This window comes from Poecilia reticulata, chromosome 6 (assembly GCF_904066995.2).
Source record: "Poecilia reticulata chromosome 6, P_reticulata-male-v2, whole genome shotgun sequence".
Lineage (NCBI taxonomy): Eukaryota > Metazoa > Chordata > Actinopteri > Cyprinodontiformes > Poeciliidae > Poecilia > Poecilia reticulata.
The window spans coordinates 13,149,723-13,167,291 of NC_088835.1; the positions used below are offsets into that span (position 1 = coordinate 13,149,723).

The window sequence follows — 17,569 nt, forward strand, 5'->3', positions numbered from 1 at the left end:
GTCATTTTCCCTCTAATCAACCTAATATGACGATTTGATTCAGTTATGTGAAAAAAATTAAATGATGACGTACAGTGCTAGTTAGGAACCGGTCCATCTCAAATTAAATTGTAGAGACAATTTAATTTGAAGTCAGTGTTCTTAATTATTAAATAACTGTAGAAGCGGGAGGAAGCATGTGCATGCGGGTAATTTTATTCAACATGATTTCTATAACACCTTATCTAAATAACTTGTGTTTTTTATTTACTGAAGGCATTGTTCATGTGGGTTAAGCCCAGATTTTGTCTTTCAGATGCATGAACATGTTGCAGATTGTGTTATTGTGCATCGCTGGCCTACTGGTTCAACCGGAAGTTTTTTTTTTTAAACAAATGTAATTAGTTCCACTTATGTGCCTCCTGATGTTACAAGTCCAACATTTTAAAAGCCAACACAAAGAACAAGAGCAAACAAGACAGCGTGTATTATTGTAATGAATAGCACATTCAATAGCAGTAATCTGAAGCTTGTTAAAAGATTATCTTTAAACGTGAAAACAAAAAATGTCTAACATTTGTAATGTTTGCAGGGATGCAGAAAAGTGAGTTTTCATTCGCAGCAATTGGATGACTGATGTAGTCTGGTGACACTGGAATCATTTTTTTTTTTTTTGCTCTTATGGATTAGACTGATGAGCACCAGCTTGATTTGAGGACATTTACATGTCTATCTAGGTCCAGAGCAGGTAGCTGAGGTCATGTGGTCAGGACCTGCTGGCTGCGCGTCACACCAGCCTGAAAATCAAATTGTTTTGTTACGGAGAATCTGAGTCTGAAACTCTACCACTGAGTCTACAATCTTTGAACTCTGTTATTTGTTTTTTTCATAAAAACTAGCTTTTACATAATTTTATTTTCTTGGTTTATGTTAAAACACTGAGAGCAGCTGTAAAAATGTTCCATATTAAAGCTCATAACCATCATCTTTAAGTAATGAATGACAATGATTATCGAGAACTGCTGTGTCAAATTATTTCTGTATTTAGTCCTTTAGTTGGCTGAATATTATTACCGTAGTTGGCCTATGGTTGTCATAGAAACCACCATATAAATGATAATGCAATACTGCTAAAACTGAAATATTCTATTAGGGTTTTTAAAAATATTAAATAAATTGGATTAGAAATGTGTGATGTAAAGAATTAGACATAATTTAGCAGATATAAGATAAACTGAAAAATTTCAGTTTAATTTTCAAGGGTCTCCCTCAATGAAAAAAATTATCTTTCTCAAACCAGTAAAGATGTTTGTTTTCTTTCTTTTATAAAGAAACTTAAAATATTAAAGGGCAGGTTAAAAGAAGTTAATTTTGTGCTCAGAATAAACAAAAATGCTACTTTTCAGCGCCTCATCAAATAACTTGTTAATCTCTCATTTACTCTCAGGAGAGCTATATATTTTTTTACGGCTAAAAAAAATAAAAAGTACCATGAGGATTGTAATCAAAAACTAATGCACTTGCAGTTTTGTTGAACATGCTCTGTAAATGCATTCAGAATGAAATATTTTCTCAATAACTCGGACATTGTGTTGCGTGTGTGTGTAACCCAGTGACACATTTTAGCAGCATTTGGTGCTTGGCAGGTGGTCATTTCTGACTCCCCACAACAGTTGGTGATTTAGAAGGGACCTCAATCTGCACACTGTGAACAGACTCTACTGTATTCATTACATGGAGCTGCTTCCTGGGTAATAATCATAAAATACAAGAATACGCACATTAATTACTTCTTTCATACAGCTTAGAACTAGATGCATGCTGAAATAATTCATAAGAGTAAAAAAAAACAATAGCTGCTATCTCTAATGTGAGCTTTTCTTTGTTTCTGTGTGGATTACCTAACTGATTCTAAGTTGTTTTTTTTTTTTTTAAAAAAAAAAGGTTTTTCACAATGTATTACACCGAACATTTAAGTAAGTGATATATACTCTTATTGCCATTTTTAAACATTAAATGTAGAAGAAATTTTCATTTTTAAACATGCACGTTTCATGATTTTACTTCTTTTTCAAGCAAGTTGTTTTTTCATATAATTTCCATTTTAGAATGTTGGGATTTATGCCCCAGGTTTGGACTTGAGTAATCGGTTTCCAGAAGGGTTCAAATCTGCACAGATTTTGCTACAGGTCCAAAATCAACGTTATGATATTCGAGCTGCTTTGTTATCACAGTACTACTTAAAGGTGGAAATTTACAGATCACCAAATCATGTCTGGCACATTGGAAAAAAAAGTGTCCGACGAAAGACATTTTGCCCCACCTTTGAATTCTCCTTGCAGAGAAATAAAAAAATATATATATATAAATAAATAAATCAATTCCTTAGATGAGAAGCAACCCCACAAATGGATGAATCAGGATGCGTCTCGGGTGCAATCGTTAAAGTCAGATGGCAGATCATCTGGGAACTGATGGCGAGTCAGTGTGGGAGGAAATTACCTCTTAAATGGAGGACAAAGCCTGTGAATTGAAGTCAGTGACGACCTGTCAGAGCCATCCGAGGTTTTAAGTCATCAGCCACTGACACAATATCAACACTGGAGATTACACACACAGCCTGGAACTCATTATCTAATAAGGATATTGACCAAAAGTCTTGCGTTCTCAAATCCATCTGCTGCTAAAGTTGAACAAGCATTGATGGGAAAACAGTCAGCGCACTTTCCTACAGCTTATCTGGCCTGAATTTATCTCAATTGATTAATTTGTCAGAGCCGGGAAAAAAAAAAAACTCCAAGAAAAATTTGGTTTTGGGTCTTCATCACACTAGACAACTGGAAAACTTTAGGATCGACACCAGATGTTTTTTTTTTTCTTTAACAGCTTCTGATGGGAATTACTGCTGTGGAGAAAAACATCTGGACTAATACCGTTATCCTCTTAGAAGGGCAATGCAGCAGATGCAGCAAAAGGCTGGTTAAAGAAGAACCATGACTGGTTTTGTTAATCTCACCTTTACCGTTTCATTTACAATGGGATGTGCTTTATTCCCTATTGGTTTGATCACCAAGTTGTGATTAATTTTAGGGCAAATTAAGGGCTTCAATGTAAAGAAAAAAAGAACTGTAAAACCTTTACTTCTCATTCATAAAAACAATATTTATACACTAAAAATTGTGCCCCAATTATTAATTAAACATGTCTGCATTTCAGCCAGGGTCCTCGTGCCTCTAGTCTCTTTGGGTCAGGTGTGGAGGAGGACGTCGTCCTGACTAAATCTGCTCCTATCGACCCGGTACGAGCGGGCCGAGGTCAGGACTGAACATCGACGAGTTTCCTCTTGCGGTAGTTCAGAACCAGGCTGGAGGCAGTGAGCTGTGCGGCCTGGCCCTTCTCCCAGCACTGGAAGCCGTTCAGGCCGTTCTGACCGGACCTGAACAGAACCTTCTCCAAGCAGTCCAGTCGCCCCACCAGCACAGATGTGTCTTCATTGTAGGCATTCTGGGAGGAGTCCATCGTTCGCCTAAAGCGGCCGATGAACGTCTGGAGGGACGACAGAGTGAGAAGGTCACAATCGCAGTTTGTAGTAAATGTATTTTAATATGAGTGATGCTTTCCATTTTTTTATTATTTTTTTTTTAAGTCGATCCCATCTGGAATTTTTTTCTTCTACAGGCAAAATTGTTTAAAAATGTTAGAAGAAAAGTGGAAGAGGGCGATGCTGCCTCTCAAAATAAATGTATTGGTTTGCTGCACCCTCTAGTGGTGATAGAGATCAATAACACTGCCTTGCCTTCTGACGTTTGGTAAAAAGGAAATGGAGCAGAAAAGACATCTGGGCTGCTAAACCTGTATCAGAATTTTGATCTAAATATCAAACTTACAGGTTAAATTAAAGATAACTCGTTCACGCACTGAAAAGGTAAGAAAATGCCTGCTGTTGGTGGCAGTTAATAAAACATGCTGCCGTGTACGCTTGGTAAATTGTAAATTAATGAAGAAACTTATTGGCTTCTGTCCTCATCAGAAGTGAGCAGGTTTGTCTCCTCACCTAAAGGTCAGACACACAATTAACAATCTGCAAAGACGTCCCACCTCCTCTAAGACGAACATAAATCACAGCAAATGACATCTAATCAGTGTACATTTGTCTGACTGACAGCATTTATCGTTTTCCACTGGGGGGTTATCTTCAGAAACGGACTCATGCTGGTAACTACTGCACTTCCACCCAGCCGCTCATACCTGTAACAAGGCGTTTGCGATGTCTGGGTTTTCCGGACTGTCAAAATGCAGCATCTGGGAGCCCAAGCCGTAGTAGTAGGGCCCCATCTTATGCAAGTCCACCACGTTGGGGTCTGCCGTGAACACGGTCCTCCAGCCTTCTTTGTAGATTTTAGGAAGCTCCACAGACAACACCTTCCTCTTCTTCTCATATAGACCCTTGCAGAGCCATAGAGGAAGCTCCATCTTTGTGCCCTGAAAGGAAAGAAAGAGCGCTTAGTGTAGTGAACAGGCTCTTAGGCGCCAACAGGCCGCTCTCCAAACTGTTGTTCGTGAAGGCAAATGAGCCAAATGCAAATACCTTAAAACATTTTTTTTTCAACTCTTCATGATATTCAATCATTCAGCTTTAATATGTGCTTAATTCTGTGCTTTGTCACATGTAGATTTAAGTCTTTCTCTGTGCTTGACATGCCAGAGACAGGGTTCAAACTGGTCAGGTTATGAGTCCATCACAAAGATACATAGAACTAATAACTAAGGGCAGCTCAGTCACTAATTTTCCTAATATTCATGTTTTTGGATTGTGGGAGAATCCAGAGGACAGACCCACACATGTACAAAAAACAAACACACAAAAAAGGCATGAAATGCCACAGAGAAAACACCTGATCATTATGACCTAACTACAAGGCAACAGTGTCATATGTTGGGTCCACTTTAAAGGTATGTTAGTTTAATGAAACACAAAGACAGAAAACTAGATTCAAAGGTTCACGATTTCAAACTTTTTTTGTTGTATTTTTTGGCATTCTGAAATGTTTCGAATCCAACAAATTGTGATGTCAGACAAAGACAATCTTGTTCAATAAATTAAACTAAGGCTAATTCATAAATATAAGGTTGTTTATATCTATGTAAATAAACTTTGGGGGCGCTATTCAATCGAACAACTGAAAAAAGTAATTGTGTAATTTGAATAAATCGGATTATAAGTGACTAACTTCCCAAAAAAGTTGAGTTTTGATTAAAAGTTAGCCAAAGAAGATTACATTTGCGCCGACTTTACGAGGGAGTAGTATTTATTCTTGAACACCAAAAATGTAATTTTTAGAACAGCAATGATTAGTTAAAACGACTAAAACTATTAAAAACTAAGAACACTGAATTGAGATCGGCGAGACGTTCGGTTGAATTCCATATTATTTATGCCTCAGTAACTTTTAAGTACATAATAAAGTAAAGACAATAATTTAGAGATAAATGCTGTGCCATAGGTCATTGTAGTTTAATTTTGCAGAAAACTCAACCAACCTCTGGAATGTCCTGTGAATCACTAGACTTCTCCAGAAATCCAAGTCGGGGGAAAACGCACTCCGTCCGGACAGGCAGTCTCTCCTGGGAGAGCAAAATGTCGTCGAGAGACAAAAAATTCTCCTCCATCCCCACACCGGGTGGTACGGGAAAATAAGATGGTGTGTCCATGTGAGTAAAGGTGAGACCAAAGATAAACAAGGAACGGAATAAAAACAATTTAATTCTCCCGTTTTACAGCGCTTCCACCACACTTCCTGGTTTTTGGCGCCGGAACAAATAAACCAATCACAACGCTGGAAACAAGAGCGACAAACAGACGGTGCGTTCTAGTTACCTCGGAAGTTTGAAATCTATTTCTGAAAATAAGTCACATCCATCTTGGTCTTGGAAGTTGGGAATCCACTAAAAGGTACTAATACTTATTCCAAGCTATTGAATATTGGCAGAGCAAGAGTAATATATTGAAAGTTATTCTGTGCAATTTAGGTATTAAAGGAGAACGTCCACAAATGCCTTACACAGTACCTTTAGTGAGTTGGATTCATAGTTGGAAATTAAAATGTTCAACTTCCATTTCACAAAATTAACTTCAAGTTTGGAATTTTAGCTTAGAAAGCTACCACCTCATGCTAACACTGGTTCAAATCCAAATATGACTGCTTCTAAACGTCAACAAAATAATGGGTTTTCATTGGGATTTCTGACAGCTTGTATAAAAGACTGTGATAAACATTTTAAGTATAATTTGTGGACATTTTTATTGTAGAGTTCAAATTCATGAAATAAAGATAAAGTCACTGATATTGGTATGTGCAACACATTGTATTACAGATACAACTGATTTTTCAACTTGCAACTAGAAAGCTGTTAAATTGGGGCGATGTAATTCCCACATCAGACTAACAACTATATCAAAATAAATTTAGCAAAACATGTGAGAGATTTGATGAGATATACATTAAATCTGTATATTTAAGGTATACAGAACATGCGGTTGGACTTGGACTTGGACCTTGAGGTTACTCTGGGATTTCTCACTTCGATTTTTCCAACTTTGAATCAATGAAATACAACTAGATCAAATAAGTTCGATGTAAAGTCATATATGGAAAACACCATGAGTATCTGTCTACTGAACTGAGCTCTGAACTTATACAGCATAATGTCAAATTGACTTCTGTGATATGTTATGAGCATTTTCTATATTGCAAATTATTTGAATAAAATATCCTGTTATTGAATACAAATAACATATCATATAATTGCAGTTTTAATCAGTTATTTAATCAACAGGATTAAAATACCAAAATAAAATCATGTGTAATAATATTTTTGACCATTGGAGGCCAGAATATCACCACGAATAAAAATAGGGTCCCCTTATAACCAGTTGGAACTGTTAAGCTGTAACCAATATGTGAACTGTAATTATATTAGGTGCGTAAAAAGAAAGCACAACAAGAAGTAGCTAAAAGTTAGACAGTAAATTCAACCTTGAATTTCCATCCAATTAAAATGCAGCACTTGTCTCACTGCCCTCACCTTCTCTCTGTCACTTCTGATAACATTCATCAGCTGATAAATGAGGAATGACAGCCAGTCCAGACTGTAATATTGTATTTTCTCCTTTGCCAGGGTAAAATCAGTTCACAAATCTTGACGACAGCAAAAACAGTTCAGTCATTTTTCTTATTTTGACATTGCTGATTCTCAGACACATCCTTCAGGCGCCACATTAAGGTCATTAGACACGTGGCCCAACTTCCACCTCAACAAAGTGTTTCTTCATGACTCAAGAAATTAAACAGCTCATAAATTATAAGGATTCAAATGACACGAGGCTAGAATTAATAACTGGGTTGCCGGCTCAAAGCTGTCCGTCTCAGTCGTGTCCTTGGGCAATACACTTCAGCCGCCTTGCCTGCTGGTAGTGGTCAGAGGGCTTACTAGTGACAGTGAATGACAGCCTCGCTTCTGTCAGTCTGCCCCAGGGCAGCTGTAGCTTACCACTGTCAGTGTGTGAATGTGTGCATGAATGGGTGAATGACAGAATGTAGTGTGGAGTCCTATAAAGCACTATGCTGTAGCATCACCATTTACCATCTACCAAGGTCCTTGTAAGCAAGGAATGAGCTGTAACAGCATCATGACTACAACTGCTTTAATATTAAATGAGGAATAATACGGAACGAAAGCCCCAGTGGGACTGAGCGCTTTGTGCCAGAAGCGAGTTGATAACGCTTTCAAACTCCATTAAAGCTGCATCAGATGCTGTCACACACACCGCCTGTGAGAAGTGGCTGTTTAACAGGACATGAAACTGGATTCATACTGTAAGGTTTTTTTTTTTCTTTTTTGATGTGACACTCTCCCAACATCAACCAGCAGCAGGAAGCCTTGTGATGGACAGCAAGGAAGTGGTCTCGCTGTGTAAGATCCACATGCGACTCGAGTGGAGTCGCACACGGACGCGCATGTTAAGTTTTCTCAACGGACATTGATTTGAAGCATCGTGAAAGATTTGAAGCACTTAAAAGTTTGCAGCAGCCTATTTTTTGTGGTATATTTTTCTTTAAAAAAAAATAAATCAGACTAAGGACAGATATTTATTGTGCTAAACAATGAGCATGATATTTCAGACAAACTCCACATATCCATTTCTTTTCTAAATACCTCTTTCTGTTGGATTAAAATGTGATTTTATTTTTCTCTTACTGATTTTTTTTTAGCTCAGTAACACTTACATCTGAGCACTTTGGAGGCTTTCTAAAGTAGTGCAACTTTGCTCTAAGCAAAAAAGAAAAACCCAACAAAAAACAGCTATTAATACATTTTTAGAAGTGGGTTTTCTAGGAAATGTAGTTGAAGATTGAAATAAGATAAAAATGTGTTACCTCACATTTCGATCTTAGAAATAACTCCTCATCTGCGATGCCTCCACTCTGAGAGCTTCCTTCAGTGACTTAAAATGACTTTATTTCCCACTAAAACTCACATTCATCTTGCTGTAAAAGACGCATTTGAAACAGAAGGGAAAAAAAAGCTGAAAATACTTTTTTTCATCTAGCACAATTTATTCCACCATTTGTTTACAGTAGCTTTGTAAATGCAGTTTGTACGTAGATTCGTAGTAGTCTTCACACATCAGCTCTTGGCATTCTGAAGAGTGAGTAACACCTCACATGATTGGAATATTAAACAAATGTTGTTAAATATGAACAAATGAATAAATAAGCCCCGTTTCAGTGGCTCCACAGTGGAACAACAAGAGTCCTTTTGAGGGTCCGAGTGCCTCGCGTCTCCAGTCGCAGACAGATACATCTGTTTCCAGCAGAAACACAATGTGGGGGAGCTGACTGTAGCAGAGACCAGGAGGCCCCCTTTTGATTTGCAAACACACATGCACAAACAGTCATGGAGGGATTACGGGCCAACAGAGCAACCAGAGAACAGAAGAGGGAAAAGAGGACAGAGAAAGTCACACGAGTCACTTTGAAGAATCCAAATGCAGTTGCCTTACGCGTCCTAATTTTTGTTTGTTTATTTAAAAAATTTTGTAAAGGCTTTTGCAGAATCTTTTTGCAGCCCATTTTTGCTTTGAGTGACGCTCTAGTTTTCTTTAAGCGTCTTTATCGTTTATTTTTACTCTCCCTTGTTAGAGTAGGGAACAGGTCATTTTCAATTTCATATTTTTGCAGATTTAGTTATCTTGTACTCAATCTTTTCAGATATCAGAAGATGCAATTGCTGCCCTGGGACTTTTTGTACTAATCAGGAATATATAAATACATATCTGCTTTCAGATCACTTGGGTAAAACTCGTACTTTCCTTCCTATTTTAAAATAAAAGTTCACAAATATACAAACAACAGAGGGTCAAGTTTGAAGCAGACAATGTCACAAGCTGACAGCAATTGGACGTAGAGACCACAGTCAGATTTGACGTTTTCATGAGATGGCTTTTCCAAATACCTTGAAGACATTCTTGATATCAATGTTTCTTTGAACATCGAGTTTTATGGTGAAATATTCTGTGTCACGATCAGTCCCAAACACAGAAATAATCTTCAGTTTAACAAGGAATACTGTAATATTTCAACAATAATAATATTTCATTGCATCCAACTGTGCTGTCGCAGTGTTGTACATTTTTTATTTGGCTTTGTCCTCCTTTTGCTGTTTTTTTAAATATTTTTTTTAGGTAGATGATCTGAGGTGTAAGCAAATTTTATGACTTCCCAGAAATTTTATGAAACTCTTATAGGACATGTTAAGAAATGCATTGCTTGTTCATTTTTATAGGTGTATACTCTATCCATCCATCCATCCATCCATTTTCTATGCACCCTTGTCCCTTAGTGGGGTCGGGAGTGGGTGTGTACTAAAATATTTATTTGAAATGAAAAGTTAAAAAAAAGTCATTAAAGAAAAATGTAAAACTCCTTTACTGCATCTGTGTTAAACAGATTAAGTGTTGACAGACATTTCAAGCATTTGTTTGTTGGTTCTTTTGATGGGTATGACCTTTCCTAAGCAAGAACATTACATAACACCCATAGAAAAAGGCTGCAGTTTTCTATTGCTTGGACAAGTTTTACAACACTTACAGTGATATGCTTGGACACAGCACTCTGTGACCAGCAATCTTCTTTCACAATTACTGTCTATGCTTTGCTCTCCATGTGGAGGTATCAGTGACTGGCTGCTGGACAAATAATAAATCAGTTTCTCTTTTTGAATCGTAAGTGGGCCTCCAAATGAAAAAACAAAAAACAAAAAAAACAAAACAAAACAAACAAACAAACAAAAAAAAAAAAAAAAAAAAAAAAATATATATATATATATATATATATATATATATATATATATATATATATATATATATATATATATATATATCCATTTGTCTGTGACTCTTTGGGTCCTCTGGTTCTGTACCTGGCTGTTTCCACTCAGTAATCCCTCCATGCAACGGACACAGTCGAGCACTCGCGCTCACTCCAGACTCTCTCTTTAAGAAATGACTAATTTTTACATGAAAAATCTGGCAGATCTGATAGAGAAAAACTGAGAGGTTACAAGTGAAATTTACAATATGTCATGTTGCTTTTCTGCAGCTGTAAACATTAGCAAAGTAAAGGGAGGACTGCCAGTTGCACACACAGGGAACATCTAGACTGTAAACATTTCAATACAGAGACACACACAGCACTGTCCCAGTCAGCCCTCTACAACGACCTTTCACACACACGCACACCCCAACACGCACACACACACGGCTTCAGTAACCTGTCACAATCCAAGCACACACAAACAGACACATTCAGGTGAAGCCTGACACTGAAGCATCCCAACCACACACACACACACACACACACACACACGCACGCACGCATGCACGCACGCACACGCACACACACACACACACGCACACACACACACACGCACACACGCACACACACGCACACACACCACACACACACACACACACACACACACATACATGCTTTAAGGGCGTAAACTACATTGCTTCCGGCTCCCTCCTCCCTCCCAGTCTGGATTGAGCATGTGCAGACCATTCCCCTCTTCTCCACCCCACCACGCCCGTCTTCAGACCAGGCAAACGCACCGGACAAGCTGACGTGCCAGTTTCTCTCTCTTCCTGCTCAGATGTGCGCAGACCTGATCTGAAAAGCATTTTATGTACTTTCTGATGTAATCAATCTGGTGCGGACGGTACCCAGAACTGAGGCAGGGGGCTATGAAAGAGGAGCGCACTGTGAGGCAGTCTTTTATGAGAGATCACCACCAAGCTGGAGTCCTGTTTGTGTGAGATGAGAGGCCGACTGAATAATGTACAAGTCTGTTTGCAGTTTTCTGCCTCTCCCTCTCCTTCATCCTCATGTGGTTCCTTTTCCTCTTCCACTCACCCTGCCCTGCTTCCTCCTTCCCCCATCCCCACCCAGTTAAGGCCATGGGAGGACTGGACGCAAGTTACAGACAGGTCTGGACCCAGAGACGAGATGAGAGGCCCGCTAAGACCATGCTTTGCTTTGGAGGGGTGTCTGAAGGGAGGCGGGAGAGGGTCCACGTTGTATGCAGTATCATCAGCAGGTTTCGAAATAAAAAGCTTAACAGAGGCCCTTTAATGCGTGATGGTTGGAAAGTCACATTTTCTTTTTGGTTCAGTTTACAAGGAACGGTTGTCTGATAGGGCTATGGATTCCGTCACGGCGAGTATGCGATGATCACTTTGATTGTTTCATCAGATTTGGTAGCGTCTGTGTCCAGATGTCCATGGCAGGAACCTAATATGTCCTGAAGACAAAAGAGGAGACAGACAGGACAGACTGATGTTCTCAGAAATTAGAAACTAATGTCAGAAGTCAAAAGCTGTCAACAGTTACGTTTTCAAATCGTTTTAGACAATAAAGAAATTAGAGTTTACCAGACCTTTCCTAACAGATACTGATTTCCAGTTTTCTCCTATGGTGGAATGTTGGCCCTCTTTTCTTGGTGAACTTGTTTTAAGCAAGGATTTCATAGACTGCAAGGCCTGTGTAAAGTGACTGTCCTAATCTGACTTAAGTCTGGACTTTGAATAGGCCTATCGTAAGAACAAAACTGTTCTTACGTTTGAGATCACAAGCTAATGGACGGACGTTTTGCTTGAGGATTTTTGGGTTGAAAGCAGAGTTTATGGTTATATCATTACAGAAAATCATAAAACACTGTATATATCAAAAATAGCTTAAAACTTTTACATTGCAAATTGATAACTTGAAATTGGCCTCTGTCTCTTTAAGAAGCTTCTGTTCTTTCCAAATTGCTGCCATGGAACAGTCAATTAGACCTCAAACATGCATGAGAGAATTAAGGCAATACTCCACGTATATTTTGGATGAAGGAATAGCATTATAACATGATGTAAAGCTCAAAAATGTCAACCTTACATAAATACCCCCATTAAGATAAAAATGCATAAAGTGTTATTTAATTGCCCCAGCAACTTTGTTTTGCTTGTTTGTGAATTCTTTATGTAAGTTTCATCCTGCCTCAGATTTTTCAGTGTATGACAAATCAATGAGCAAAGCTGATCAGTTGAACATTAGTAGATTTTGATATCATGCCAACTAATTAATGCATCACATCATACCCAAGGACAACAGATAAACCCTGTTTTAAGTAGCCTGGCCATTGCCTTCCTGTGCAACTCCACTCGATTCTCATTTCCCTTCAGTGCTCCGTCTGGGATTTCTCCCATTGAACTAGATTTCGCTGGCTGAATTTCAACCAGGCAGATCAGTGAACTGAAAGAGGAGTTGCGAACAATGTTTTAGAGTTGTAGAGGAAGTGAACAAAGGAATTCAGTCCATGCTGCCAAATATTGAATTAACATTAACATCCGTCTCATTCGACTTCTCTCTTCGCAGTGGAGGATGGTTGTTTACAGTGCAGGCAATTTCCAGTGAGCTTCAAAGCATTGAACTGGCGCATTATATACATCGGGGGCAAATGTTAGCAGTTGGGTAAAATGATAAATTTCATCAGATCCACAGAGAAAGAGAGCAATTGTTTCTCAATAGCAGACCTTCTTTTCCAGCCTCAGTTTCAGTAGAACATGGGGCTGTTTTTTTTTACCAGACTGTATTTCAAGGGGAAAATCCACAGTTTTTCAATATCATTTGTAAAGCTACTAAACATTTCCATCATGCTATTCCTGCGATTTCAACTACTGTAATGAGACGCCAGAAACACTGTGGGATTTTAAAATTAGAGTTGTAGTGCCCTCCCATACATGCTGCTGCAAGCTGCCAGTAGATTTTCTCTTAATTTACAAAATAGTCAGCCATGTCCTTGTTACCAGTGGAGAGACTGAGGAAAAACTGTCAGAAGTGAAACATTGGCAGTAAACTCTAAGGATTACCTTGCCTGCTGTTTTTTGATTGTTTTGGATTGACTCGCTTACACGTTTCTGGATATAAACTGGCCTGTTTTGAAAAGAACAGATTTTGCATAAATAAACTGCAATGAACTGAATGAACTGCCAACTTTAGGTTTGGTGGTAATGAACCATAATGAAAGGAATCTTGTGCTGCATATTAGAGTTTATGCACTTTCTTCAGCGGGCGGTCACACTATGATTCTCACCTTGAAGAGTACTCAGAGTGGGCCAGGTGGTCGGTCAGTCGGAGGGGTGTTCAGGGCAGGACCGATTGATCTCAAACCATGAGTCTATACAGCTGCAGAAGCACAAAGACACACAGACATGAAGTAGCTCAATCGGATATAGAAATCAGAAAACACATCTACATTGGCTTCTTCACACAGATAATGATGAATTTGAGCATCTGAATTAGAAACAAGCTGAACTATGTTACGCAATACGTATTTAACTCAATGTTATGGAAAGGTGTTGCTAAAGTTTCACGTAGGCCTGTTGGAAAATCTCCAAATACTCCCACACAGGAAGCTCACAGAAACATGAAACTTAGAAATGAACCTCAAGGGACGACACTGGAAGAGACCTCTTCTGACCTGTTTTGAATTTATAAAATCTTCCTCCCTGTGTTCTTAGAAATCATTTGACAGTAACCCCATTTTTGGGGGTCGTCATGTCAAGTTTATTTCATAAACAGCTTGAGAACTAAAATCGGATCCTAAGAAGAAATATTCACCATGTTAGGATGACTTTTGTGGAGTAAGCACTGTGCTGAAATGTCCTGATTGCAATTTATTTATTTACACAGGCAGATGTTAATGATTATATAGCAAAGTGGAGCCATTTCTGAATCACAGCAACTCAGCCACAAGGTAGCACGATCATAGATTGCTTTTTTTGTTGTTGTTTTTTCAGTGGATGCTGGGCAGGGAAGAGTACTTTCTTTAAAGTTGTGTTGTCTTCAGGAACTTGAAGGATCTGTACAAAGTCCTGGTAAAATAACTATGGAATTAAACATAGACCCTCTTGTCCCACATCATAGTCTGACCTCACAAATGTGCTTCCCTTAATGTCCTATAAACGCAGCCCTGAAGCTTGTGGAAAGCCTTTCCAGAAGACTTGAAGTTGGTGACATCCTATTAAGCACTTTGGATTAAGAATGGGATGTCACTCCAGTTCATGTTTGTGTGAAGGCAAATTAGTTTGGCAACATAGTATATTATACTGTTTCAGTAAAACAGTACTGTGTACAGAAAAAATAAATGCATTCTAAAATTAAATGTATAAAATCAAAAATTCTAAATGTGTAAAATAAGTAAAAATTTGTTAAAGTTCAAGAAATGTGTCAATAATTACTTCAATACACAAACATATAATTTATTGTAAATTATATGGCATTATAAAGCAAATATAATTATAAGGCAAACTTGAATTTATTGCATGTTAATATAAGTATTATTGAACTGAATTGTTAAAACAATGCGATCTCAATAGTTATTTGATATTTTCTGTGCTACAGTTCATCATAAAATAATTTAATCTGTGACTCTCGTTCATCTAGTAGACTAAACATTTCACTGGTCAAACTGGTAACAGGTTTAATGGCAGACCAATCACCTTTGCTTTGGCAGAGTTTGCCACGTTTACAGACTTTGATGGTGGTTAATTATTTCAGAATTATGTAAGCTATTACATTTAATAAATTAGAATTAATAATTTCCACATTTGATTGTTTAAATATGTTTTTCTAAATTTTTGTTTTGAAATATTTAAATAATTCGAATTAAATAGATTTGATTTATGCAATAAATGAACTTCCAATTTTATTAAAATGATCACATAAAGTGAACATTTATGCAACTTATTAATTCCTTTGCTTTGTGCTACTTTGACTCTCAATACCAGCTCATCTCTGGTATCGAGAATTGAATTGTTTAACTTTTTAATAAAGTGAAACACTTCTTATGACAGAGAGCAGAAATGCTGCATGGATCACCTTTATCTTTAAACAAATAATTGAAGAATGTTTGCATCAAAGTAAAGCAGAGCAATCAATCTTTAAACCTTTACACAGCGCTGTGAGGGGAGGGGATTTAATTAGAAGAAGTGCAAAATTTATAAGAGCCAGTGATTCAAATCTGTGCGTGCGTGTGTATGTGTGTGTGTGTGTCAGTCAGTCACCTTTTGTGGTAGATGCAGAGGCACGGCAGTCTGGCTATGGTGTCCCCTTGCTGCAGCTCCTCTAGACAGATCACACACTCACCGGCATCCCTCGCCAACACATCATCTAAGGTGGCAGACACACACACACACACGCACACAGACACAGAGCGGAAGAAGAATTAGCATTTCACCACAAACACTGATAATGTCAGCCATCATATCAAACACAGCAGAGAGCAGCCGGGAAGGCAGCTCGGTGCATCACAAAGATGATACCGTTGGCATTTTCTGCTTCCAGCCATAAAAAAAAAAACGCAACAAAGAAGCAATTTGTGACGAGCTTTGAGCCAGATTCTGTTGTTATTACCAGAAAATGTATTTCAGAATATTTTATTCCCTCCACTGCACTACTAAATGAAGATCAGGAGCTACAGAGACTTGAATGATCTATACAGGAGGATTGTGCTTATCAAACCACACAGGACTTAACCTGTACTCATCATCCTGGAGCATTTGAACATTTTTGTCACATCACTATCATAAACTTCAATGTACAAGACGAAACACAAATGAAGTGAAGGAAAAAGGCAGGGTTTTCTAAACAAACAAAAAAATCAAACAAAAAGAGAAATCTGAAAAGTGTGGCATGTATGTTGTAGAACCTCGACTAATACAACTGAAAGTCTTTTGTGGCTTGTTTCTGTCATGCAAAGATGTAGTTTTTGTTCATTTCCAGAGGCAAAACATAGCAATGTTTTCTACAGTTTTTCTGCAGTGAGAATTAATAAATTAACAATGATCTTATCGAATTATCTGGCAATGATAAGATATTTTGGGGTCAAAATCTTAAGTCTATGTATAATCCAAACCTGTTCTTTTCTCAGGCTACACCAAGATGGGAATAAAGGCGTCTAATCTCTGTTTAGGCTGACGTGTGGAGGAAGCAAGTGGAAAATGTTTTCAAACCAGCTTTTGCTGCAACCTAAACCTAAATGTCATGTATGCAGAAAGAAAAGATTTCTAGTGAATAAATTAGTTGCAATATAACCAGCCTTAAAACCCATACTAAATACTTGAGTTTTTTTTGTTACAAAAAGTGATGAAGAGCAGCAAATCAGATCAACATTTCATTAACTTAATCTGGACAAGCATTCATTTCCAATATGACCAGTACAAACAAGCATCCACGTACATTCAGAATTTGGTGATGAATTATCCCAACACACATACTTTGGGAATGAGGAAAGCAGCTAGAGGACACATAGAGCAGATACAAACCCCAGACAGAAAATTTAAAACCCTCTTGTTGCAAGGCGACAGTACTAACAACTGCTCAGCTGTGCGGCGCCAGTCGAAGCGCCCACATTTAGAGAATTTAGATTAGGACAGTCAGCGTGCAATGATGACTGAGTCTCTCTTTAAGTACATGGACAAGTAATTAGATCAATGTTTTAGTAACAGTAAAATAAACCACCAGAAATCACTTTTTAATTGATCCACAGGTTTGAATAAAACAGGGTCAGCTTGTTCGCTGACTTTAATAAGTAATTTAAGACAATCCAGCTCAAGTATCCGTACAGATGAAATGGGTTTACATCGCTCTCAATGCTGAATTTCAGCCAGGGCACGTTTGTTATTGTTCATGTGGTTGTTATTGTCTATTTGAAGATGGGAGTGCAGCGGTAGCTTGGTGGAAATGAATTTCCCCTTTGGGACAATAAATTTTAAAGTCTAAAATCAGGACATCCAGTTAGCCAGTATTAGTGTGCAAAATTCATGACAGCCAGAATTTCCACATTCTTTACTCTGGTAATCTATAGTTCTTATAGCCTTCTGAATGTCTTTCCATAACTTTAGCTGCTCGTGCACTTACCCTGCATCCAGAAGAAAAGCTTATCTTGAGGTGGAAGGGAGGATTCAAAATATTAACCTGTCGTTGGC

General features: G+C 38.0%; 2 protein-coding genes across 2 annotated transcripts in view; both read right to left on the reverse strand.

Annotated features, from left to right (window-relative positions):
• Positions 1–3,090: 3,090 nt before the first annotated feature.
• Positions 3,091–5,827, reverse strand: gins3 (GINS complex subunit 3). The gene is made up of 3 exons (XM_008411758.2): positions 5,521–5,827; positions 4,228–4,461; positions 3,091–3,525 (listed from the first exon to the last, which is right to left on the reverse strand). The coding sequence occupies exons 1-3, from the start codon at positions 5,689–5,691 to the stop codon at positions 3,295–3,297; spliced, it is 636 nt and encodes a 211-aa protein (XP_008409980.1). The 5' UTR covers positions 5,692–5,827; the 3' UTR covers positions 3,091–3,294.
• Positions 5,828–11,695: 5,868 nt separating this feature from the next.
• Positions 11,696–17,569, reverse strand: part of znrf1 (zinc and ring finger 1) — a 45,622-nt gene continuing 39,748 nt past the window's right edge. Inside the window, exons 3-5 of the mRNA XM_008411757.3 lie at positions 15,647–15,752; positions 13,675–13,766; positions 11,696–11,841 (exon numbers count right to left, since the gene is read on the reverse strand). Of these exons, the coding sequence (XP_008409979.1) occupies positions 13,709–13,766; positions 15,647–15,752 (164 nt within the window). The 3' untranslated portion in view covers positions 11,696–11,841; positions 13,675–13,708. The remainder of the gene's footprint in view (positions 11,842–13,674; positions 13,767–15,646; positions 15,753–17,569) is intronic.

What these genes read in the sequence shown, in the direction of transcription:
- gins3 (XM_008411758.2), bottom strand. Translation starts at nt 5,691, where the DNA reads ATGGACACACCATCTTATTTTCCCGTACCACCCGGTGTGGGGATGGAG. An exon ending in ATTCACAGGACATTCCAGAG is followed by an intron (nt 4,462 to 5,520) that starts GTTGGTTGAGTT and finishes CTTTCCTTTCAG; the next exon opens with GGCACAAAGATGGAGCTTCC. An exon ending in TCGCAAACGCCTTGTTACAG is followed by an intron (nt 3,526 to 4,227) that starts GTATGAGCGGCT and finishes TCGTCCCTCCAG; the next exon opens with ACGTTCATCGGCCGCTTTAG.